This window comes from Hyperolius riggenbachi, chromosome 4 (genome assembly GCF_040937935.1).
Source record: "Hyperolius riggenbachi isolate aHypRig1 chromosome 4, aHypRig1.pri, whole genome shotgun sequence".
Lineage (NCBI taxonomy): Eukaryota > Metazoa > Chordata > Amphibia > Anura > Hyperoliidae > Hyperolius > Hyperolius riggenbachi.
The window spans coordinates 209,156,471-209,182,289 of NC_090649.1; the positions used below are offsets into that span (position 1 = coordinate 209,156,471).

Below are 25,819 nucleotides of genomic sequence, written 5' to 3' on the forward strand. Positions count from 1 at the left end.
TGCTGAGAAAAGTGAGCTCAGGACTTTAAAGGATACCCGAAGTGACATGTGACATGATGAGATAGACATGTGTATGTACAGTGCCTAGCACACAAATAACTATGCTGTGTTCCTTTTTTTATTTCTCTGCCTGAAAGAGTTAAATATGAGGTATGTAAGTGGCTGACTCAGTCCTGGCTCAGACAGGAAGTGACTACAGTGTGACCCTCACTGATAGGAAAGTGTTTTATACTTGGAATTTCTTATCAGAAAATGGCTTCCGAGAGAAAGAAAGAAATAACAAGGGGAATTTATTATCAGTGAGGGTCACACTGTAGTCACTTCCTGTCTGAGTCAGGACTGACAATCAAAAATACCCTAAGTAGAAAAGTAATAAAATTTAACTTTTAATCGAAGTTACATTAAAAAGCAACAGATTTGCTGACTATTCTAGTAAATTGTGACAAAGGTGAGACTGGAGGTAACAGTCGGAGGTCAAAAGACCATCCTCCAAGTTCACACTGTATTTAATAAAACCCTACACCAACTCAACATGTTTCATTTCCTCAATTGGAAACTTCGTCAGGAGTGTATATTAGTGAAAAGGTGACTATGTACATTAACAAAATAAATACATTAGTAAATCACATATTTACAAAAGTTAGCAAAGAGAACTAGCAGAGTAACGGCCACTACCAGCAGCCTACTAGCAAGTGAGCGTACAGCTACTCCTTTTATACTGTGAGCCAGCCCCCAGAGGATTCTGGGTAGGGCGGTTCATGAAGTCGCCCCTTTACTTGGTGCTATGATCCCATCCTATTGGACAAAGCAAGTGTCCATCAAGATGACTGGCCAATCACATATGGCCACCATTGGCCATAATGCAATCAAAAAGGACATGTAAAATACCTATTTGGAGGCAAGAAAGACGCTCACAGAAGGCTCCAGAGGATCCACATACACTGGCTGTAAGCTCCTGTATCTCCGTTCAGAGGAATACGGAGAAAACAGTCGTTCCGTAAATCCCTCATTCTGATTGGTGGATGCGCTCGTCTAAGGAGGCGGGTATGAATGCGGTGACTATGGCTGATGGACGCGCCTGCCAGCCAATAGGCAGGCCCGTCACTTCTCAGGGAACGCCTGCCGCTTTGGCCGCTCAGTTCCCCGGGTGAATACATTGCGTGACGTACAAGTCACGCGTAGAGTGAGCCGGGAACGCCCCTTATCGCTATGGTAACGTCCGTGTGCAGCGGAGGGCGTGGTGGTTGAATTAAAAGGCTGCACATCATTGGTGCCCACACTCAGTCCGCCCCAGTTGCCTTGGAGACGCATGGATGTGTTAAAATGTAAACATCCGTGCGCTTTATTAGCGATAGCATCCCCAAATACATTAGAGGGCTGGACAGTATGAATTACACACGTAAACTGCCTTTGAGCGGGGTAAGTATGTGGAAACATAAACGGCCATGCATCTTGATAATGGCAAGATACCACCACCTTATCCCCAAAATTCTAGGGGAGATCAGGGGGACATAACTAAGCCACGGACCATCAAAACACCCATATAAGAATTAGAAATGAAAAAGGAGAATTAACGGAGGGTGATGCTGTGATATACTCTCCATGTATAAATAAATAAAACCCATTCTTAGTAAAGACACCTGTAGGAGTATAATAGGGATAATACAAAGAATAGTAATAAGTTATAAAGATAAGAGGAGGCTGTTAGAAATACATCAGAGGACTACAAGGCGTACAAACATGATGAATTAGGACCAGAAACTGGCTAGATGAAGGGGGCAAAAGTGAAGCCCTCATTAAGACCTCGAGGACTCAGGGTCCCCAACCTATATATCTATTTAGCTTCCTGTTGTCTCAATTTTTGATCCAAATTTCCACCTCTGGGACCCATTCTCCACTTTTGTATCACCCAGAACTGGAGACTCTTAGGATCGCTCTCATGTTTTTCCTGCCAATGTCTGGAAACAGAGGTGTTACGTTTATGGGAAATATCTCCCAGATGTTCCAGAATCCTCTCTTTCACAGGCCTCGTCGTTTCACCAATGTACAGGAGCAAGCAGGGGCACTGTATAGCATGAATGACTCCTTCTGTATTACAGTTGTAAAAATCCAGTAGATCAAAAGTACGACCATCTTTTGGGGACATAAAGCTCTTGCATTTTAAAACATTTGCACAAGCCTTACATTTACCGCATTTGAACATTCCCGACAGGGGGCCTCCTAGCCAGGTCTTTTTAGTTATGCCCGTATGGTTACTTTTAACTGGCAAGAAGGAGTGTGTGAGGCTGTCTCCCAAATTTTTCCCCCTTCTGTATGTTATTAGGGGAGATTGTGGGATATAATCTTTCAATTGTGAGTCGAGTTTCAGGATAGACCAATGTCTTCCCAGGATTTTTTTCACATTGTTAGATTGACTTGTAAACGTGCTAATCAGTCTCACCTTACCTCCCTCCAAATTGGTTTCCTTTCTTTTAGGGGTCAGAAGGTCATTTCTTTCAGTGATTGAGGCTTTTTGATATGCATTTGTTATTACTTCCTTAGGGTACCCCCGATCTTTAAAACGTTTCTCCAGTACTTTACATTCCTCTGTGAAATCAGTCATATTAGTGCAATTCCTGCGGGCCCGCAGGAACTGTCCCTTGGGAATACCCTTCTTGAGAGGTTCTGGGTGGAAGCTGTTCCATTCCAGCAGTGAATTGGTGGCCGTAGGTTTACGAAATATTTTTGTTTCAAGACAACCCCTAGCATTCTTAGAGATTTGAACATCCAAGACGTTTATGCTGTCAGTATGTATCTCATGCGTAAAAAACATGCCAATATCATTCGAATTAAGTTGTTCCACAAAATCCAAGAATAGTGTTCTGGGGCCGTCCCACAGAATGAAAATGTCATCTATGAAACGGCCCCAGAAAAGGACGTGGGAGGTGTAAACTGCCAGCTCCTCCCCAAAAACAAATTGATCCTCCCACCATCCCAGAAAGAGGTTGGCATAGGAGGGGGCATATGCCGTCCCCATGGCACAGCCCCTCCTCTGTAGGTAATACCCATTCTGGAATAAAAAATAGTTGTGGGTAAGAATAAATTCCAACAATGCCAGAATAAAGAAAGAATGTTCTTTAAGGTGGATACTCCTAGATCTGAGGAAATAATTAGTTGCGTCTAGGCCCAATCTGTGGTCAATATTGTTGTATAAAGATTCCACGTCAAGGCTAGCAAGTAGTGTGTTCTCCCCAGTTTGTATATCATTGATTTTATTTAGGAGATCCATTGTATCTCTAAGGTAGGAAGGGTGGCTTTCCACAAAGGGTCTCAAAAATGAGTCCACATATCTGCTGATCTGTTCGGTAAGGCAGTTATTCCCAGAAACAATGGGGCGCCCTGGTGGTGATTGCAGATTCTTATGCACCTTTGGAAGTGCATAAAAGGTGGCAACTGTGGGTGATTTAGTCAAGATACAATCATAGTCATGTTTATCAAGTATGTCCCTACTTCTTGCATCCCTTAGTAACAACTCAAGTTCTTTATAGAAGGTTACTGTGGGGTTCCCCCCTAGCCTTCTATATTGTCTCTCATTACTGAGAATATTTTTACACATTTGAACATATGCTTCTCGCGACATCAGGACAACATTTCCACCTTTATCAGATTTTTTGATGACGAGCTCCTCATTCGCCATCAATCCATCTAAAGCGATTTGTTCATTTTTACTAAGGTTATGACCACAGTGATGTTTTGTTTTTGCCAAATCCTCAAGATCTTTTACCACAGTGTCAACAAATATTTGAATCATCGGGTAACCACTAATGCTGGGACAGAATTTGCTTTTACTCGCAAGATCACTTTTAGGGGCCCCTAGCTGTATTTCCCCCGTGATATTTTCCTCAAGGAGGCCATTTAGGGTACTTAAAGCAATAGCATCTTACAAGTTTATGAACTCGCAGTTTACAAGTTTATGAACTCGCCCACTATGCAGGCAAAAAGAAATGAAGAAAGAGATGCTATTGCTTTAAGTACCCTAAATGGCCTCCTTGAGGAAAATATCACGGGGGAAATACAGCTAGGGGCCCCTAAAAGTGATCTTGCGAGTAAAAGCAAATTCTGTCCCAGCATTAGTGGTTACCCGATGATTCAAATATTTGTTGACACTGTGGTAAAAGATCTTGAGGATTTGGCAAAAACAAAACATCACTGTGGTCATAACCTTAGTAAAAATGAACAAATCGCTTTAGATGGATTGATGGCGAATGAGGAGCTCGTCATCAAAAAATCTGATAAAGGTGGAAATGTTGTCCTGATGTCGCGAGAAGCATATGTTCAAATGTGTAAAAATATTCTCAGTAATGAGAGACAATATAGAAGGCTAGGGGGGAACCCCACAGTAACCTTCTATAAAGAACTTGAGTTGTTACTAAGGGATGCAAGAAGTAGGGACATACTTGATAAACATGACTATGATTGTATCTTGACTAAATCACCCACAGTTGCCACCTTTTATGCACTTCCAAAGGTGCATAAGAATCTGCAATCACCACCAGGGCGCCCCATTGTTTCTGGGAATAACTGCCTTACCGAACAGATCAGCAGATATGTGGACTCATTTTTGAGACCCTTTGTGGAAAGCCTCCCTTCCTACCTTAGAGATACAATGGATCTCCTAAATAAAATCAATGATATACAAACTGGGGAGAACACTCTACTTGCTAGCCTTGACGTGGAATCTTTATACAACAATATTGACCACAGATTGGGCCTAGACGCAACTAATTATTTCCTCAGATCTAGGAGTATCCACCTTAAAGAACATTCTTCCTTTATTCTGGCATTGTTGGAATTTATTCTTACCCACAACTATTTTTTATTCCAGAATGGGTATTACCTACAGAGGAGGGGCTGTGCCATGGGGACGGCATGTGCCCCCTCCTATGCCAACCTCTTTCTGGGATGGTGGGAGGATCAATTTGTTTTTGGGGAGGAGCTGGCAGTTTACACCTCCCACGTCCTTTTCTGGGGCCGTTTCATAGATGACATTTTCATTCTGTGGGACGGCCCCAGAACACTATTCTTGGATTTTGTGGAACAACTTAATTCGAATGATATTGGCATGTTTTTTACGCATGAGATACATACTGACAGCATAAACGTCTTGGATGTTCAAATCTCTAAGAATGCTAGGGGTGGTCTTGAAACAAAAATATTTCGTAAACCTACGGCCACCAATTCACTGCTGGAATGGAACAGCTTCCACCCAGAACCTCTCAAGAAGGGTATTCCCAAGGGACAGTTCCTGCGGGCCCGCAGGAATTGCACTAATATGACTGATTTCACAGAGGAATGTAAAGTACTGGAGAAACGTTTTAAAGATCGGGGGTACCCTAAGGAAGTAATAACAAATGCATATCAAAAAGCCTCAATCACTGAAAGAAATGACCTTCTGACCCCTAAAAGAAAGGAAACCAATTTGGAGGGAGGTAAGGTGAGACTGATTAGCACGTTTACAAGTCAATCTAACAATGTGAAAAAAATCCTGGGAAGACATTGGTCTATCCTGAAACTCGACTCACAATTGAAAGATTATATCCCACAATCTCCCCTAATAACATACAGAAGGGGGAAAAATTTGGGAGACAGCCTCACACACTCCTTCTTGCCAGTTAAGAGTAACCATACGGGCATAACTAAAAAGACCTGGCTAGGAGGCCCCCTGTCGGGAATGTTCAAATGCGGTAAATGTAAGGCTTGTGCAAATGTTTTAAAATGCAAGAGCTTTATGTCCCCAAAAGATGGTCGTACTTTTGATCTACTGGATTTTTACAACTGTAATACAGAAGGAGTCATTCATGCTATACAGTGCCCCTGCTTGCTCCTGTACATTGGTGAAACGACGAGGCCTGTGAAAGAGAGGATTCTGGAACATCTGGGAGATATTTCCCATAAACGTAACACCTCTGTTTCCAGACATTGGCCTCGATTCATCATTGTCTATGAGATAACTTTTTCCAGTTTGTTAAATTACCGAATTCGACGTTTAGCGATTTCTAGTTGTATTCATCAAGGTTTTTCGGCATTCGGTGTGAATTCGATAACAATTCGGTAAACATTCGGTAACGTGTCGATATTTCCATTTTACAGCGGTAATTTAACACAAGGCCATAAGATTCCCATGGAATTGTGGGTAAAAGGCAGTCCTTTGAGCACTACGTAGCAACATTCTGAATAGGGCTTAACACCTGGACCAGGATTCTGGAAGTGGTTGGGACAATCCCACAATTTGATAGGAGCCTTTTCTAAAAAATTATAGTGCAGCTAGCAAAAATAGTTAACCCTGGCACTGCCTGTGTTCTCTTACAAGATGATTCAAGAGAAATGCAGATGTCGTGTTATAGCAAATAAATCTATTCTCTTACAAATTTATATGGTTGCAGACCTTATTCTTGCCCTTCTGCGCCTTTGAATCACTCTCAGCTGATACATAACCGCTTCAAATGGCTCCATCTTCTCTGTCAGCCATGATCTGACAGGAATAACGACAGAGCAGTGAAGGAGATAACTAATCCTAAATGTAACGCTAAACCACGCCCACTTTCTTTTTCATGAATTGCACTTTCTTCCGTTTTAGCGAATCGTTACCGAATGGTTAACGAATGTTCGCTAACAGCTGTAGATAACTTTGATGAATCCTGAAATGAAGTTAACAAATTCGGTATTTTACCAAACTGTTGTTAACAAATTTGCTAAGTGTTGATGAATCGAGGCCATTGGCAGGAAAAACATGAGAGCGATCCTAAGAGTCTCCAGTTCTGGGTGATACAAAAGTGGAGAATGGGTCCCAGAGGTGGAAATTTGGATCAAAAATTGAGACAACAGGAAGCTAAATAGATATATAGGTTGGGGACCCTGAGTCCTCGAGGTCTTAATGAGGGCTTCACTTTTGCCCCCTTCATCTAGCCAGTTTCTGGTCCTAATTCATCATGTTTGTACGCCTTGTAGTCCTCTGATGTATTTCTAACAGCCTCCTCTTATCTTTATAACTTATTACTAATCTTTGTATTATCCCTATTATACTCTTACAGGTGTCTTTACTAAGAATGGGTTTTATTTATTTATACATGGAGAGTATATCACAGCATCACCCTCCGTTAATTCTCCTTTTTCATTTCTAATTCTTATATGGGTGTTTTGATGGTCCGTGGCTTAGTTATGTCCCCCTGATCTCCCCTAGAATTTTGGGGATAAGGTGGTGGTATCTTGCCATTATCAAGATGCATGGCCGTTTATGTTTCCACATACTTACCCCGCTCAAAGGCAGTTTACGTGTGTAATTCATACTGTCCAGCCCTCTAATGTATTTGGGGATGCTATCGCTAATAAAGCGCATGGATGTTTACATTTTAACACATCCATGCGTCTCCAAGGCAACTGGGGCGGACTGAGTGTGGGCACCAATGATGTGCAGCCTTTTAATTCAACCACCACGCCCTCCGCTGCACACGGACGTTACCATAGCGATAAGGGGCGTTCCCGGCTCACTCTACGCGTGACTTGTACGTCACGCAATGTATTCACCCGGGGAACTGAGCGGCCAAAGCGGCAGGCGTTCCCTGAGAAGTGACGGGCCTGCCTATTGGCTGGCAGGCGCGTCCATCAGCCATAGTCACCGCATTCATACCCGCCTCCTTAGACGAGCGCATCCACCAATCAGAATGAGGGATTTACGGAACGACTGTTTTCTCCGTATTCCTCTGAACGGAGATACAGCGGCTTACAGCCAGTGTATGTGGATCCTCTGGAGCCTTCTGTGAGCGTCTTTCTTGCCTCCAAATAGGTATTTTACATGTCCTTTTTAATTGCATTATGGCCAATGGTGGCCATATGTGATTGGACAGTCATCTTGATGGACACTTGCTTTGTCCAATAGGATGGGATCATAGCACCAAGTAAAGGGGCGACTTCATGAACCGCCCTACCCAGAATCCTCTGGGGGCTGGCTCACAGTATAAAAGGAGTAGCTGTACGCTCACTTGCTAGTAGGCTGCTGGTAGTGGCCGTTACTCTGCTAGTTCTCTTTGCTAACTTTTGTAAATATGTGATTTACTAATGTATTTATTTTGTTAATGTACATAGTCACCTTTTCACTAATATACACTCCTGACGAAGTTTCCAATTGAGGAAATGAAACATGTTGAGTTGGTGTAGGGTTTTATTAAATACAGTGTGAACTTGGAGGATGGTCTTTTGACCTCCGACTGTTACCTCCAGTCTCACCTTTGTCACAATTTACTAGAATAGTCAGCAAATCTGTTGCTTTTTAATGTAACTTCGATTAAAAGTTAAATTTTATTACTTTTCTACTTAGGGTATTTTTGATTGTTATGTAACCAAATTCAGGTGTGTTTTTTGAGTCAGGACTGAGTCAGCCACTTACATACCTGATATTTAACTCTTTCAGGCATTGAAAGAAAAAAAAGGAACACAGTATAGTTATTTGTGTGCTAGGCACTGTACATACCCATGTCTATCTCATCATGTCACTTCGGGTATCCTTTAAAGTCTCTGCAGGGGGAGCTCAGCTAAATTTGTTTGTCATTTTTTAATTCAAGCAATGGTAGTGATTTTCTTGCACTTCAAAACACAGCTAAAATCTGTAGTGCAAGTACATGGCATTATTAACAAGAGCTCCTTTTTCAGTTATTTGAAGTGCATCTGAACCAACACTTTAAAAACAAATTATCTCATTTAAGAACATGTTCTATCTGATTTTTTTCAATGCAAAATATTAATGGGATGATACTGTTACCCAACCTTTGACCTCTATCCCTAACCTGTTAGCCCTTCTGCAAGGTTTTTCATTCATATCAGGTCTCACTATTAACACTCAGAAATCCCTGGCCATGAACATAACCCTAAACCCTGCCCTCAAAGAAGAAGTCTCCTCAATTTTAGACTTTCAATGTGCCAACTCTATACCGTACCTAGGCATTATTCTAACACCCAAACCTGACTCATTGTTCGACTATAACTACCCCCCTCTACTTAAACAAGTTACCGCACTAATGACAAACTGGTCCCAATTACCACGGTCCCTGTTTGGCAGGATAAATACTATCAAAATGTCTATATTACCAAAGATACTATACCTATTCCCGGACGCTCCCCACCCGCGTTCCGCCCCACTTCTTACGACTACTCCAGAATAAGATATTATCTTTTATCTGGGCCAGTAAGCGATCCAGAATCAAAAAATCCATTCTGCTAGCCCACAGATTTGACGGTGGCCTGGTAGTCCCCGATCTCCTCTTATATTATAGAGCAGCCACAGCAGCTCGCTTGCTATCTCTCTACAAAGGGCAAAATGCCCCACTTTGGACCTTCCTAGATGTCCCTGACTGCCATCCCATTAAGCTACATACTCTTCTGTGGATCCCAAAACAAGCTAGACCCAAACAACTAAGCCCCTTTCTCTCGTCGGACCTTGGCATCTGGGACACGTTCAGGTACTCAGGGGGTTTGCAATCCTCACATCTACCCTTATGCCCAATTTTGCACAACCCTCTTTTTCCGCCAGGGCTTGATAACCCTGACTCCTTCAAATGGTGGGCAGACCATCAACTCCTTTTAGTTAAAAATTTCTTGACTGGCAGAGGCCTCCTCTCCTGGGCGGACATCAAAGACAAATATGACCCTCCTCCACATGAACATTTTAGATTTTTACAGATTAAGCACTGGATTTCTACACTCACACGAGACAAAGAATTTCCACTTTTGACCTCCTTCTTTGAGAACATGTGCCTTGGAGATCCATCTGGCCCCGGTTCAATCTCATTAATTTACTCTAGACTCTCCCGTCCGGAATCAGCCAGGCTACACTCTTACATCTCAGGTTGGGAAAAAGAGCTAGGTTGCCATAGAGACAGTGAAGACTGGTCAGACTGCTGGTCTCGCATAGCTAGCTGCTCTACGAATGTATATGCTATAGAATCTGCATATAAAGTATTAACTAGGTGGTATCTAGTCCCATCAAGGCTACATAAACTCTCTTCAGCTATTGACTCCACATGCTTCAGAGGCTGTGGAAGGGAGGGCACGATGTACCATACCTGGTGGCAATGTCCGCGCCTCACCCGCTTTTGGAGCAGGGTTTTTGGCCTTACAATCCCTTTTTCATATTACCATACGAAAAGACCCGTGGATTGTCCTCTTCCACGGTAAAATCTCTGGCCTCACAACTAATCAAAATAAGCTTGCTTCATTCCTCTTTTTATCGGCTAAAATGACAATAGCAAAAAACTGGAAGAAAACGCCCTCGAATTTCTCAGAAGTCAAAGCACATATGTCAGAATTCATGGTCAACGAAAAATTAACACGCATCTTGCGCAACACCCATAACAAATTCCTTCGAATATGGCAACCCTGGATAGATCTTGAATACCCGGGCATGGACGTCGACCTATTTACAACATATTAACTTCCCCGGGACTCCTTCGGACTCTATTCTTTTCTCCTCTTTCTCTCTTCTCCCTCTCTTCCCTTTACTTAGCCTCTTCTCTCTCTCCTTTCTTCACCGTGTCCTTTGGTCAGGGGACACGGAATATGGAGGGTGAGCGGGTGTTCAGCCCCTCTCTCCCTCTTCTAGCCCTGCCCGCGAAAATTGGTCCCCCAGTTCTGATTGCTGGGGAACCTCTCAGGACCGAGTTCTATGTTCTTGTTTATTGTTTAAGGTTAAAGTTGTACATGTCACACACTCAGGTTTGTTCTTTCTGGTACATGTTGCCAGAGGCTGCCAGACTGTTTTCAAACCAAGTTTTGTTTCAACTGTATCGCCTGTGTGCAACTTTTCATGAGGGTTTCTTTTTTGTTGTACTATTACTATAAAATCAATAAAAATATTGATACCAAAATATTAATGGGATGAGGCTGCCTGATAGGAAATAGCCAGTCCATAATGGCTTCACAAAAGTACAGAAATCTGATAAAACAATCCCAGGGACCCAGAATATACTCATAAACATTAAAATACAATGGAAAGTCAGTGCTCCTAAAGAAGCACACTCACAATATGTGAATGCTCTGTATAAACAGTGGGGAGTGTGTAATGGTAAGTGCAAAAACCACATAGATCTTCCAAGTTGTGCCTAAAAACTGTTCCGGCACAACCTTCTACAGTGCAGTTAAAGACAAATGCACGCTGGGCAAACAGCCAGTCCCAGCCTCCTGCAGCTCAAATTATAACTCCAGAGACACCTAAAGTCACCCCTAGGTGACCCTCAGCATGCTTTCACACACAGATTGAGTTATCAGCATCTCCCCATGCATCCAGTTCTTCTTAGCTCCTCCTCACTAAGGGCCCTTTCACACTTAATCAGTTGCTCTCAGTTATAACTGAAAGAAAACTGATTTTCAAAGTAATGCCTATGTTTTCCTATGGTCTCTTTTACACTTAACGTGTTTTAACTGAAAGCTTTTTCCCAATGCAATGCTATGGAAAAACGTGTACCAACGCACACTAACGCACACCAACTGATTAAGTGTAAAAGGGGCCTTACTGGCAGAATACTGAAGTGGTTGGCCAGGGCCTGAAGACTACATAAGCAGAAAGGAGACACAATAGTGTACACTGTGAGATGGAGAGAAGCTGGGAAGGATGAGAAGTTACATTAAATCCACTGTATCAGTCAACTTCTGTGAGTTTCTTGCTGCTAATTGTGTTACATTTGTACTTACCTTTAGGACCTTCCTGATAGTAACCTCGTGGGTTATCCTCATTTCCTCCCCCAATCACGGGCTGAACATTGGGAAACTAAACAGAAGTTAAAGTTGATTTCCAGAAATCTTCTGCCTAAAGAGTGAATAAATCCAGCCAGATAATACCTTGCGCACATTCAGCTCTAGACCTCAAACTGGACCGGCCGGTACCTGCTTAAAGCCCACCTAAAGCTGCAAATATTTTCTTCCTGTGTAGGCGCTCAGTGGCAGAGCTTATATGATTGTGTAAACTGCTTGTTAATGTCACATACAGTATATCCCTTTACGGAACCACTTTAAAAGAGGACTCTCACTTCTCACATATGGTGAGCTGAAGCCAGTTTTGTCATCCACATTTCATCTTGGAGTGGCTGCACTCTTTTTAAATGAATGTATTCTTGAGGTACTTGCTAAGAAACTGTATTGGATGGTGATGCTCAGAACCTGCTTTCTTCACCATAAACCTGTTTTTTTGGAAGTACTCTTACTTAATTTCCCTAACAGTCTTCATAAGATAAAGTTGGGAAAACATATTTGTCTACATAACAAGAAGGTTGATAAGGTTTCAGAATTAGGGCTAGGAGAATTGAACCCCTTGTATAAAAAGGGATTTGGGTAAGAGCAGTAAAGCCTTCAATCATGCTTAAATCATTATAGTAATTATTTATCTCACATGTACTCTTCATCTGGTGTGGCTGTCTGACCCGTTACTAGAGACCAGAAACTTTCCCAGGTTCTGAAAATGTTCAAGAAAGAAGTTTCTAGAACCTAGGTTCTCATGTGGTACGTGTACGCCAGGAATACTTCTAACGGGTATAAAGCTTGATATACTTAAAGGGATACTGTAGGGGGGTCGGGGTAAAATGAGTTGAACTTACCCGGGGCTTCTAACGGTCCCCCGCAGACATCCTGTGTTGGCGCAGCCACTCACCGATGCTCTGGCCCCGCCTCCGGTTCACTTCTGGAATTTCAGACTTTAAAGTCTGCAAACCACTGCTCCTGCGTTGCCGTGTCCTCGATTCCGCTGATGTCATCAAGAGCGCACAGCGCAGGCCCAGTATGGTCTGTGTCTGCGCAGTACACTCCTGGTGACATCAGCGGGAGCGAGGACACGGCAACGCAGTGGTTTTCTGACTTTAAAGTCAGAAATTCCAGAAGTGAACTGGAGGCGGGGCCGGAGCATCGGTGAGTGGCTGCGCCAACACAGGATGTCTGCGGGGGACCATTAGAAGCACCGGGTAAGTTCAGCTCATTTTCCCCCAAACCCCTACAGTATCCCTTTAAAGTATAACTAATTTATAGTTTTTAAAAGTGATAAATCATATATAAACAACACCAAAGTTGTATTTTAGCTAATGAAAAACAATAGGAAATGCTTGAAATTGTTAAGAACCAATTTCCATGTACTATGATTACATATATTTTTGTAAAAGGGTACTTGAAATCATCTTTGTCATGCCAGGGGTACTTGGTGTGCACAGGCTTACAAAAGGGGTTCATACCAATAAAACTTTGAGAAACCTACCCACGATCTTGTTAACAACTACTTCAGATAAACTGTTCGAGTGAAAATGAAGAAGCCTCTTTGATACAACATTTTAAATACAAAACTACCATATGGTATACTGTATGTAGCTGGGCTTCAGTATTTATTGCACTGGAGTATATTTCAATGCACTGATAATGAGTAAGGCAAACAAGGCAAGCAAATAAATATACAAATGAAATTTTGAATTTACCTAACCCTGGTTAAAGGCACACTAATCTCATGGGTTTGTAATTGTGTTTATGTACAGCAAGACTTTATTTCTGTGAGTCAATTCTATTTTTGTACTGAAATAAAGATCTGTCTTATGTCTACTTCATATTTAAGTCAGTTTATTCCTTATGCACACACATAAAGACTGGCAAAATCTTAGCACTGGGCTGCACAAAACCATTGTGAGGTGCCATGCATTTCCAGTTTCTGTTATTAGCGGCCATCAGTATGTAAAGATTAAACTACAATGGGGTTTTTGTCAATTTTTATTGTCCTACTCTCCATATGTGAGAGGTGAAGAAAAGCAGCACTGGGAGAGGTAAAGGTGTGTACACACCTTTTATAAGTGTTACATGTATGGATCGAGTTTGATCCTTATGGTGACGCCACCATGTATAATGAGCCCTATACAGATATGTCTTCTGGGTAAACCTGAGTGAGTGTACTGTTTATATAGAGAGGGTAAGTGGAACGACAGGGCAGTGTAGAATGGAGCAGCGGTGTAGGCGCGGGAACAATGCGCTCACTCATCACTGTCATTTAAAGTGCCAGCATACTAGAAAAGACGGAGCCCCGTTGCAAAACTCTGGACAGCCAATCTCCCAGCCCATCCAAACTACTAGTATTAGGCAGCCATTGTGCCCCTCCCCCCCCCCCCCCCCAAATTAGTATTGGGTACCATTTATGCCCTCCATATATGCAAAGTAGCACATAAACCAGAATCCATTACTTGCTTCCAGTTCTGGGTTACAGCCACTGTTCTGTCTTAACATCACCATCTGGTGTGCCGCTGCATAGCCCAATACGGCCCCCAGGTGTTCTGTCACATGACATGCAGGAGCTCTGTAAAGACAGAAGTTCAGGTGTGAACCAGTGCTGGAAGCACGTACTGTATACTGTTCTCTAAGCTACTTAGCATACTGTGGAAGGAGAGAGAGATAGATGCAGCCCCTAACTCCTGCACTGGTGGGGGCTTTTGTTACGCGCCTAATATTGAAAGCAAACCCCTCCTTGAAAATATTCACTTTTTGCTGATTTGTAGGCAGAAATTAAGAAACTCACAAATTATTTTTACCAGCTGTATTTATTCAATGTAACATAGAACAGTGTGGTGAAGGGTATAATGGTAGCAGTTCAGGAAAAATGTAAACCGGAAGTACTGAAATGAATAAAGGATCTGTCCATGGATTCTTAGCTTCAATCTGCACCCCTGCCAGAGGAAAAAACAAACAAAACTAGTAAATGCAATCAAGTAGTGGTGCAACTGATAGAAACCGGTCAACTATAGGTGGCAGAAATTCAGGAATATTAGTTGTGGACAGGCCTAATTCAGGAGTCTAAGGCTGGTTTCACACCAGGACGTTGCGTTTTATGGGACGTTATGGTCGCATAACGTGCCCCTAATGCAACGCCTGGTTCTCCCTGCTTTGGACGTCAGAGTGAGCCGCGTTGTGCAGCTCACTCTGGCGTCCGTGATGCGCACTCTTGGACGCATGCGGCATCACGTGGTCCCGCCGGCCAATCGCCGCACAGAGCGGCCGCTCCGGGAAGTAAACACTGCACATCACTGAGTGCAGTGAATATTAATTAACCATGTGCCTGGCCGCTCTCCGCTCCTCCCCAACGTTACTGAGCATGTGCAAGCAGTCTAACGCGGCTCTGCCGCTTACAAAGTACTGCATGCAGTACGTTATATTATGGCGCAGCGTTACACTGTAACGCAACGTGGGCACTGTGAACAGCCCATTGATTTTTCATTGCTGTGCGGTGGGGTGCGTTACAGGCTGCTCTAACGTGCGCCTGTAACGTCCCACTGTGAAACCAGCCTAAATCTCAAAAGTGGTATCGATATCTAGGAGCAAAATCTTTAACAAAGCTGTGGAAACTGTCAGGTACTAGTGGAACCTGGACCTGAACTGGATTTAAGGACAATAAGGGAACTAGTTAGAGAGGCTACCAAGAGGCCTATGGTAACTGAAGTAGTTAAAGGAATATATAGCACATAGTTGTCCTCGTGTGCATAGGACAACAATCAAGTGTTCCACAAATGTGGCAAAATCAAACTATTTGTCAGTAACACTAAATGGTACATCATGCTGTAAGCAAAAACACCTCACCAACCAACAGAATACCTACACAGTAAAACATGGAGGTGATTGCATCCTGCGCTGGGGGTGTTTCTCTGCAGAAGGCACTGGTGTTCTTGTCAGGATAGAAGAAAAAAATGGATGTGACAAAATGTATAAATTTCGAAGAAAACATGCTGCTCTCTGCCAGAAAGCTTTCAATGGTAAGAAGGTTTGCCTTGAAGTCCAACGGTCGCCGTCCAGTTTGGCACAAACTTGTATTGTAGATAGGTTGAATATTACACAGTCTAGATGTTCTCAGTTGAAAGAAAAGTATCCTGAACCCAAATATTTTCATTGAATTTCATCTGATCTCAATGTCATTTTCTATCAGGCTACAACTACTGCAATCAAAGCAAAAGGTGTTGACCCAGTGCTGAGATCCTTTATCCATCTGTTGAGGTCCTGTTTTATTTATTTCTGAACTGTTACTATTCTATATTTCACTTGGCTGTTCTAAATATGCATTGAGTAAATATAGCTGGAAAAACAATTATTTGTGTAATCTCTTCATTTTAGGCTGCAAAGCAACAATTATTATTCTATACCTGCTGTATCTGAAAAGGATAGTGAATCAACTGCTCATACTAAAACCCATAAAAAGTGCTTATGGTTTTACAACCTTAGACCTGTCAAACCAGAAAAATAAATATGTTTTAAAGCATCTTTTGCATGCCCAGAGGCACCATCTCCAGCCGGTTATTAGCCATGTGTCTGCACTGTGTAGCGGCTGTATAATGATTTTATTTGCAGAGTGAAGGGGGCCCCACTGTGTTTCGAAAGCTGTGTTTTTTTCCAGTGTCCGTAATTTTACCCACGGATTATGTAGGCCTCGCATAATGTCATGCACCAGGACATTCAGTTCTGCCACTTGTGTGCAAGGCCAGCACACTGAGCAAGGACCAGTGAAGAGAGCTGGTAAATAACAAAGTCCTTTCATCCATCCTGTAACCCGAGTCTGTCACTAGGCAGCAGGTGCCTCTGCCATAACAGGAAACTTTCAGAGTAATTAGAGCAGATGGAGCTGGCAGAGCAGGGGAGGGGGAACTCACCTGTAACATGGAGACTAAATCACTTTTATCTCTTTGCTTATCTCAGACACCTCACTGCCTTTATTTAGATTTCCACTAAACAAACAAATGTAACATGCTGGCCAAAAAAATCTGAAACACATTATGCTTCCAACTTATGGCAAATGTTACAACCTGTTACATAACAAATGAATAACGGTAGGGTGTTCTTATTATCTACAAGTGAGTTAAAATAACTTAATATGTCAAATCCATTTGAACAATGGCGTAGCTAAGGAGCAGTGGGCCCCGATGCAAGTTTTACAATGACCTCCCCCAAGCACTCTATACGTAACAATTGATACGGCGCACCAAAACCTGCCAAGGGCACCTACAGTGTCAGAAGTGCAAGAAAAGGATGGGAAACAGTGTGTTAAGGATTACCCAAGGGCCCCGATGCGGTCGCTACCTCTGCAACTCCTATTACTACGCCCCTGCATTTGAACTTTTTTTTTTTACAGGAATACATGGTGTATTGAGGTGGCTATAGAGTATGTGAAAATACACACTATGGACTCGGTTCACAAAAACAAAATGAGGTCGTTGGAATTGCTTCAAATACTACTGACTCTCTCCCAGACCCCACATCCCTTTAGTAAAGGAGGGTCCACACTAGTATGCATGGAAACACATGCATATTTTCACGTGTGAATTTTTGGAGATCCCCTGCATTTGTCTGTGTTAAAACACACACGTTTTATCATGCATGCCCAAAAAATATGCAGAGTATTTTTTTCCTGCATGCAAAAATTCACATTAGATGTGAGAGTGATTTACATTGGTTGTAAAAATCCCACTCAAGGTTTTCAATGTATTTTTACAGTAGTGATAGGCAAATTCTAATGATGTGCAAAAAAGACATGACAGAAAGATAGCAATAATAGATACTGTATTACCAATAACAGGTACATTTCACTTAGATGCAGATATGACCAAAATTCACATCAATACATGTAGAAATGAACAATGACATGCAAATTCAAATCATATGCAGATATGTTAGAGATGGTCAATGGACAACAAGTCAAATGCAGTAGCTAACTTGTCCAATTCAAATTACCGTATTTGCATATATCATGATGAAAATATAATTAAGCAGACTACAGTGTTGCCATCTTAAATCAGCATGCAATGGTGGAGGTCATGTGTGATATGACTGTAAGACACAGAACATATTACATCACAGGAGCCTATAGGCACAGATGTTCTGGCACCCTAGACCTTGCCCTCCATTAACCTACAAACCCCCTGCAGAACCGCACCCCAAATGTGCTGGCTGGCCCTGCTGTCACTTCTCCATTATTTCCCATGCCCAGTGTAGGTAGCCACAGGTGTCCCTTAATAATGAGTGTGTCTCTGGCTATCTAATACTAAGGGTACCTAAGGAGAGTGAAAGGTGTGTGCCTCTGACCAGTTTCACCTGACATATACTGGCTGCCTCAAGTCTAATGACTCATTTGAATTTAAACTGACTCTCGTCTAATTAAAATGGCAAAGCGTTGCAAACTGCACTCGCCTACCAGATTGTGCAGGATCTAAGGCTACCTCCCTGACATTCCTGCAGGAGTTGGCCCACGCAAATTCTTGCATCTCAACAGCGGCGCCGCGTGTAGGCCTCCTTGTACCCCCAAGAAATGAGGGGCAGCGCAAACACCCCCACAAAGCATCCACTGCCCGGGAGCGCCGCAACTGCCTCTTAGTGGGGGGGGGGGGGGAGAGCGAGAACACATGAACGGTGTACTCCCCAGACGCGGCCCACGCCTAGGGAGAACCATCCATGCTGCGCCCCCCCCCCCCCCCCAAAGGATAGATGCCCTACTCTAGAGTATTTTGCTTACCTGTAGTGCATATGCGCATCCTGGGAGCAAACACACCAACAATGGGGCGAGGGGGGGGGGAGCGCAGACAAACCCCCTGGTGCAACACTTCTGCCGGGGGACCTATCCGCACTCCCCCCACACACAACACCCCCAAGAAAAAGAACACATTACAATGCATACCTAAGGAGAGTGAAAGGTGTGTGCTTCTGACCAGTTTCACCTGACTTATATACTGGCTGCCTCAAGTCTAATGACTCATTTGAATTTAAACTGACTCTCATCTAATTAAAATGGCAAAGCGTTGCAAACTGCATTCGCCTACCACATAGTGCAGGATCTAAGGCTACCTCCCTGACATTCCTGCAGGAGTTGGCCCACGCAAATTCTTGCATCTCAACAGGGGTGCCGCGTGTAGGCCTCCTTGTACCCCCAAGAAAGCCAGTATATAAGTCAGGTGAAACTGGTCAGAAGCACACACCTTTCACTCTCCTTAGGTATGCATTCTAATACTAAAGGTGGCCACACACCATACCATTTTTTAAATATCTGTTCAATTTAAGAATTGCAATCAATTTTTCTGACTGATTGTAACATTTCAAAAATATGACCAATGCACCACACACCTATGTTCAATTTTTCCCCAATTATGATAAAAATGATTGGGAACTCTGAGGAAATTGCTTGGGTGTGTATATTAATAAATTAACATCTAAAACACACCATACAATCTTTAGAGAAATTGAAGAAAAATATCTGGCATTCCAGATAGATAAAAATCGAAAGAAACGGGAAATCCAATCTGATTTTTCAGTCGAATGAAAAAAAAGCTTTCGATTTTTTCGGGAGATCCGATCGATTTTATCGAATTGCCGTAAAATTGGATCATTTTATTGTATCGTGTGTGGCCACCTTTAGGATGGCCACTAATGATCCAATCTTTTTCATCCAATCTTACCATTTCTATGTAATATAAGGGAACTGCCTATAGTATCTATTCAATATATTCACTCAGTTTATTCTTCTACTACATAGATTTGGTAAGATTGGATGAAAAAGATTGGATCATTAGTGGCCACCCTAAAGGTGGCCATACATGGTACAATTTTTCTTTTTTAGATTAGATAATTTAGTTTGATTGTCGAATATAAATAATTTTTCCAGCATGTCCAATCAGATTTTTCTCAAAAACACGGGATAATCGTTCGAATTTCTTGATTGAAATTTTTTTTTTTCAACTTTCTTTTGATTCGATCATTTAGATCTAATAAATGGGAAAATCGAACATTTTTATTGTATCTTGTATGGGCACCATAAGTGGCTAGAGGTGTTACTGACAAAATGGAGATCTCATCAGTGAATGCAGAGACCCAGGTGAGTAACCTCTCATTTATGCTCCATTTGGGACTTGAGCCGCCTTTCCATCAACAGGCGCCTGTGGGCACGAGCCTACAGTGCTTTATGGGAAATCTGGTCCTGTTCACTGTAGGTAGAGGGCAGAGTAACACTAATCATCACGTCAGTGTTGTCCAAGCATGCATTCAGAATGACTAATTTATAATACAGCTATTGCCAACATTTTACAGTAATGTCTTTTTAAAGCCCAACTGCAGGAGCATGTTTTATTTTACTTCTTGTCCCTTGGGTCATCAAGGACGTTTGTGGCATTAATATGAAAATTGGTGGTCCCAGGAAATTGCACTAATAAAAAAGGATTCTCTTGATTCCTTCGTCTTAAAAAGAAAAAAAAAAGGTTAATCTGTGTATCTGTCTGTCACTGAAGAGATTTGCCTTCCTCCTGTTTGGACACAGAGGGCTCTATTCATAAAACCTTACCGCAAGTTTTCCGCTCAAAACAGCGGATTTTCCCGTCCATTTAGCAAAGTGGGCATTCAAAAAAGCTGTTCCCGCATAAAAATCTACAATCCCCCAGCAGAGCGAGAAATTTCCGCCTTCTCCAGTGTTTTTCTAGATTTATCTAGAAAAAAGTAACAAAATGGCCATTCATAGGGCTCTATTCATAAAAAAGTTGTTGCGAGAAAACTCCTGGAGGGAAAATACCGCAGCGGTATTTTACACTTCTGGGTGGTCATTCAAAGAAATCTTGAAAGCTGCGATGCAAGAGCGGAGATCTCCCGCTGAAAGCTGGCGGTAAGCTGTCGGAAGGCATGCGGAAACACTTCAGCCGGCAGAGTCCCTCCGTGCACTGCTCTCTCTGGGAGGTCTGTCCCATTCACTTGTATGTAATCCGCAAAATCAGAGGAAGCGGTATTTCCCGTCCACATACCGCTTCCTCTAATCTTTATGAATGGCCATTTTGATACTTTTTTCTAGATAAATCTAGAAAAACACTGGAGAAGGCGGAAATTTCTCGCTCTGCTGGGGGATTGTAGATTTTCATGCGGGAACAGCTTTTATGAATGCCCACTTTGCTAAATGGACGGGAAAATCCGCTGTTTTGAGTGGAAAACTTGCGGTAAGGTTTTATGAATAGAGCCCTTAAAGATTAGAGGAAGCGGTATGTGGACGGGAAATACCGCTTCCTCTGATTTTGCGGATTACATACAAGTGAATGGGACAGACCTCCCAGAGAGAGCAGTGCACGGAGGGACTCTGCCGGCTGAAGTGTTTCCACATGCCTTCCGACAGCTTACCGCCAGCTTTCAGCGGGAGATCTCCGCTCTTGCATCACAGCTTTCAAGATTTCTTTGAATGACCACCCAGGGCTCTATTCATAAAACCTTACCGCAAGTTTTCCGCTCAAAACAGCGGATTTTCCCGTCCATTTAGCAAAGTGGGCATTCAAAAAAGCTGTTCCCGCATGAAAATCTACAATCCCCCAGCAGAGCGAGAAATTTCCGCCTTCTCCAGTGTTTTTCTAGATTTATCTAGAAAAAAGTAACAAAATGGCCATTCATAAAGATTAGAGGAAGCGGTATGTGGACGGGAAATACCGCTTCCTCTGATTTTGCGGATTACATACAAGTGAATGGGACAGACCTCCAAGAGAGAGCAGTGCACGGAGGGACTCTGCCGGCTGAAGTGTTTCCACATGCCTTCCGACAGCTTACCGCCAGCTTTCAGCGGGAGATCTCCGCTCTTGCATCGCAGCTTTCAAGATTTCTTTGAATGACCACCCAGAAGTGTAAAATACCGCTGCAGTATTTTCCCTCCAGGAGTTTTCTCGCAACAACTTTTTTATGAATAGAGCCCCCAGAAGTGTAAAATACCGCTGCGGTATTTTCCCTCCAGGAGTTTTCTCGCAACAACTTTTTTATGAATAGAGCCCAGAGTGATGGAAATGCACACATGACACATGAAAGCAATATACTGTAAACTGTGACAGTGGTGTTCTAACTTCTGACATTTCTTCACACTATCCAAAAATAAAATATTTTTCTCAGGAGTGGGATCCACCAGAGACTACTCCAATCATTTTTGAGCTCACTTCTGGTTGCCAGGACCCTCTTCTTTGTAGCCACCCTCCCATCCATGAATGAGGGCAGGCACGCTGATGGCCTGCGCAGTAGCACAGATCTGCGGGAACGGTGAGCTCGAGGGGGGCAGGGGAAGCTTCCGGATAATAGAGTATCAAAATATCAAACTCTTCACAAAATTGGCCTTCTGGTACAGTTTAAACTACACACAGTATATTTTTGCCACCTGAAGCGATAGTCATTTCAAGTAACAGTCTACTGTGTATATAGGTATTTCCCAAATGTCTTCTGTTGCCTTTCCTGTAATCAGCTGTGTTTACTTTATTGTCTGATTGCTGGTGTAATCCCACAGTACCTTGCAACCATCCTCGACACACTGTCCACTGCGGCCATGTATGGAGGCATGGCACTCACTAGATGAATGATAATGCACTCCAAGGTCTGAAACAGCCTTACTAATACACAATGTACAGTGCCGCAACAGGCTAATATGCATGCTTTTTATTCACAGCAGCTAAGGTAATTGAAAGGGAAAACTGACTACTATATAGGACCCTTTTCCACTAGCTGCGTTTTTGCCCAAAACGCATCATTCTTAAGTGCAGTCTGTTTAAAATAAGAATCTTGGGTGGCCTTTTCCACTGTTGCGTTCCAATTTAAAAAAAAAAAATGCAAACGCATGTCTGTGCGATTATGATGCGTTTTACATTTCAATTAACCACTTCAGCCTACAGGGTTGAGATTTTTTTTTACATCTGAGCAACTTTCACCTCCCATTCATTTGCCAATAACTTTATCACTACTCATCACAATGAATTGATCTATATCTTGTTTTTTCTGCCACCAATTAGGCTTTCTGTGGGTGATACATTTTGCTAAGAATTAATTTATTCTAAACTCACTTTAACAGGAATATTAACCACTTTGTCCTCCTTGACGTATAAAAACGTCAAGGAGGACAGGCGCGCTCCTGCGGCCGATCGCGCACGTGCACGCGCACTTCCAGCCGCGGATTCCGTAGCCCAGGAATCAATGTATCGGGCTATGGTGCCCGATCACTGATTCCTCTCCCCCGCTGAAAAAGCGACAGCTTCTCTTGGAAGCTACGCTTTTTCTGAGACTATGTCCCTCTAAGCGTACATTGTACACTTAGAGTGACGTCATGTAAACAAACTCGAGGTTGCCATCTTGTAGCCAAAGAGTAAAACTAAATCTAAAAGTAAAAAAAAAAAATACATTACACACACTTTTCCCTAAATAAAACACTATTTACTTCCCCCTCTCCCAAAAATACCCACATAAAATGTTTAATAAAAAAAACAAAACATTACAATTTAAAAAAAACAAACACATAAATATTTACCTAAGGGTTTAAACTATTTAAATATCTATGTAAAGATGAAATATTTCTATATATTTTTTTTTATAAGCTTGTAAATAGTGATGGATGCAAAACGGGAAAAATGCTCTTTTATTTCCAAATAAAATATTGTCGCCATACATTGTGATAGGGACATGATTTAAACGGTGAAATAACCGTGACAAATGGGCAATTACAATACGTGGGTTTCAATTATGGAGGCATGTATTATTTTAAAACTATAATGGCCGAAAACTGAGAAATAATGAATTGTTTCTGTTTTTTTCTTATTCTTACTGTCAAAATGCATTTACAGTAAGGTAGCTCTTAGCAAAATGTACCCCCCAAAGAAAGCCTAATTGGTGGCGGAAAAAAACAAGATATAGATCAGTTCATTGTGATAAGTAGTGATAAAGTTATAGGCGAATGAATGGGAGGTGAACATTGCTCGGATGCATAAAGTGAAAACGACTGAGAGCTTAAAGAGACACTGAAGCGAAAAAGAAAATATGATATAGTGAATTGGTTGTGTACTATGAATAATTACTAGAAGATTAGCAGCAAAGAAAATATTCTCATACTTTTATTTTCAGGTATATAGTGTTTTTTCTAACATTGCATCATTCTATAATATGTGCAGATTACACAACACGCAGCATTCAAAATGAGTCTTTCAGAGCAGTCTGTAAAGTAATGACATCTCCTCTAGCAGAGAAAAAGTAAACAGTTCACTTACAGTTGAGATAATAAGTCAGATAACAGCCCTCTCCACGACTAAAGGTCCGTACACACGTCGGACTGGAGGCAACGTGATACATCAGTCTAATTGTTTCCAGTACAGGAAGAGTTAAGAAACTCCGCCGTGCGGATCGCTCAGAAACAGCCGTATCAGTCCGCCGACAGTGCGTACACACGCCGGACTGTCATTGGAATGCCCACCCAGCGGGAGGCAACGACGGACCCGTCGTTGCCTCCAGTCCGACGTGTGTACGGACCTTTAGACTTAGTCGGAGAGTTAATGGCTTGTTTGCATAGAGATAACAACTGGAGTTTCTTAACTCTTCCTGTACTGGAAACAATTAGACTGATGTATCTGATCTTAATGTTTTATTTCTTAGGTGTACTACACATACAAATCATAATATCATAATTTTTTTTTTCGCTTCAGTGTCTCTTTAAGTGGTTAAGAAAGAAATGGAAAAAAATCATTAATGCTCAGCTTTTGGCAATTATAGTTTGAAATTAATACATGCTGCCATAATTAAAACCTATGTACTTTATTTACCAATTTCTCCTGCTTATTACACCATTTAAATTATGTCCCTATCACAATGTATGGCGCCGATATTTAATTTGGAAATAAAGGTGCATTTTTTCAATTTGCGTCCATCACTATTTAGAAGCCCATAATTTAATAAATCATATTGATATTCTCCTTTGACATGAATATTTAAAAAGTTTAGACCCTTAGGTAACTATTTATGTTTTTTGTTTTTTTTATTATTGTAATTTTTTTTATTTATTTTTTATTAAAACTTGTATGTGGGTATTTTTTGGTGTGGGAGGTAAACAGGGGATTGTAAATGTTTCAAAATGTATTTATTCAGTGTTAATTGTTTTTTGGTGTCGTTTGCTATTTGGCCACAAGATGGCCACAGTCAAAAAGTCCTAGGAGCGATAGATCTCGCTCCCAGGAAGAAGATAGAAGCAGGGGAAATTTTTGATCTCAGAAAAGCCGCAGCGTCTGAAGAGACGCTGTCGGCTTTTCTCCGGGGGGGGGGGGGGGGGGGGGGTCCGATCAGTGAAAGGGATTTATAATCCCTTTCATTGATCGCTGGGCTAACGGCCCCCAGCGGGAGCACGCACGGGGGGTCCGCGGGAGCGCGCGCGACCCGCGGGAGTGCGTGCAGCCTAACTGGACGAAAATTTTCGTCCAGTTAGGCTGAAGTGGTTAAAGTGTAAGGGGGCTTTTTGGACCATTGTAGCCCCTTATACACTCCAATGAGTTCTGGTTCACCATGAGCTTGTTGGTTAGTCTGTACCCCTGGGTTTTTCAAGTCCTACTCCATAGAACCAAATTAATCCATGCCATGCACTGATGAGGGTCAACCAATCCGAAACAGTCTGTATGCATGTTGGATTATTATGGCTCTGTACTAATTACAAGCTGACTCATCATTGCATTCCAGTGGATCTGGAGGTGTGTTTAGCTTCTAAGGACGACAATGGTTAATTTGCATATATTCAGCAGTCATGCACTGGGAGACATCTCAGAGGTCACTCCAACCTGAATTATCGCAAATACTTTCTGTTTTAAAGAGACTCTGTAACAAAATGTTCAGCCTTATTTCTTCTATCCCATAAGTTCCTATACCTGTTCTAATGTGGTCTGTCTTACTGCAGCCTTTCATAGTTGAACGGTGGCTGTATTATCTCTGTTATATAATCGAATCTTCTTTCCTTTGTCGTTTTTATCGGGCTCAGGCACTCAGGCATGAATGTGCTGCTCTG

The 25,819-nt window shown here is 42.2% G+C and overlaps 1 protein-coding gene across 5 annotated transcripts in view; it reads left to right on the plus strand.

Annotated features, from left to right (window-relative positions):
* The window catches only part of CCDC150 (coiled-coil domain containing 150), a 108,927-nt gene extending 92,878 nt beyond the window's left edge, over window positions 1–16,049 (plus strand). For 4 of the 5 annotated variants that reach the window (XM_068281306.1, XM_068281309.1, XM_068281308.1 and 1 more), the window contains one exon: window positions 11,725–12,217. In XM_068281306.1, the coding sequence (XP_068137407.1) occupies window positions 11,725–11,844 (120 nt within the window). In that variant the 3' untranslated portion in view covers window positions 11,845–12,217. Of the gene's footprint in view, window positions 1–11,724; window positions 12,218–15,958 lie in introns of those variants that run through there. The other variant, XM_068281307.1, reaches the window with a different exon arrangement.
* The last annotated feature ends 9,770 nt before the right edge of the window (window positions 16,050–25,819 follow it).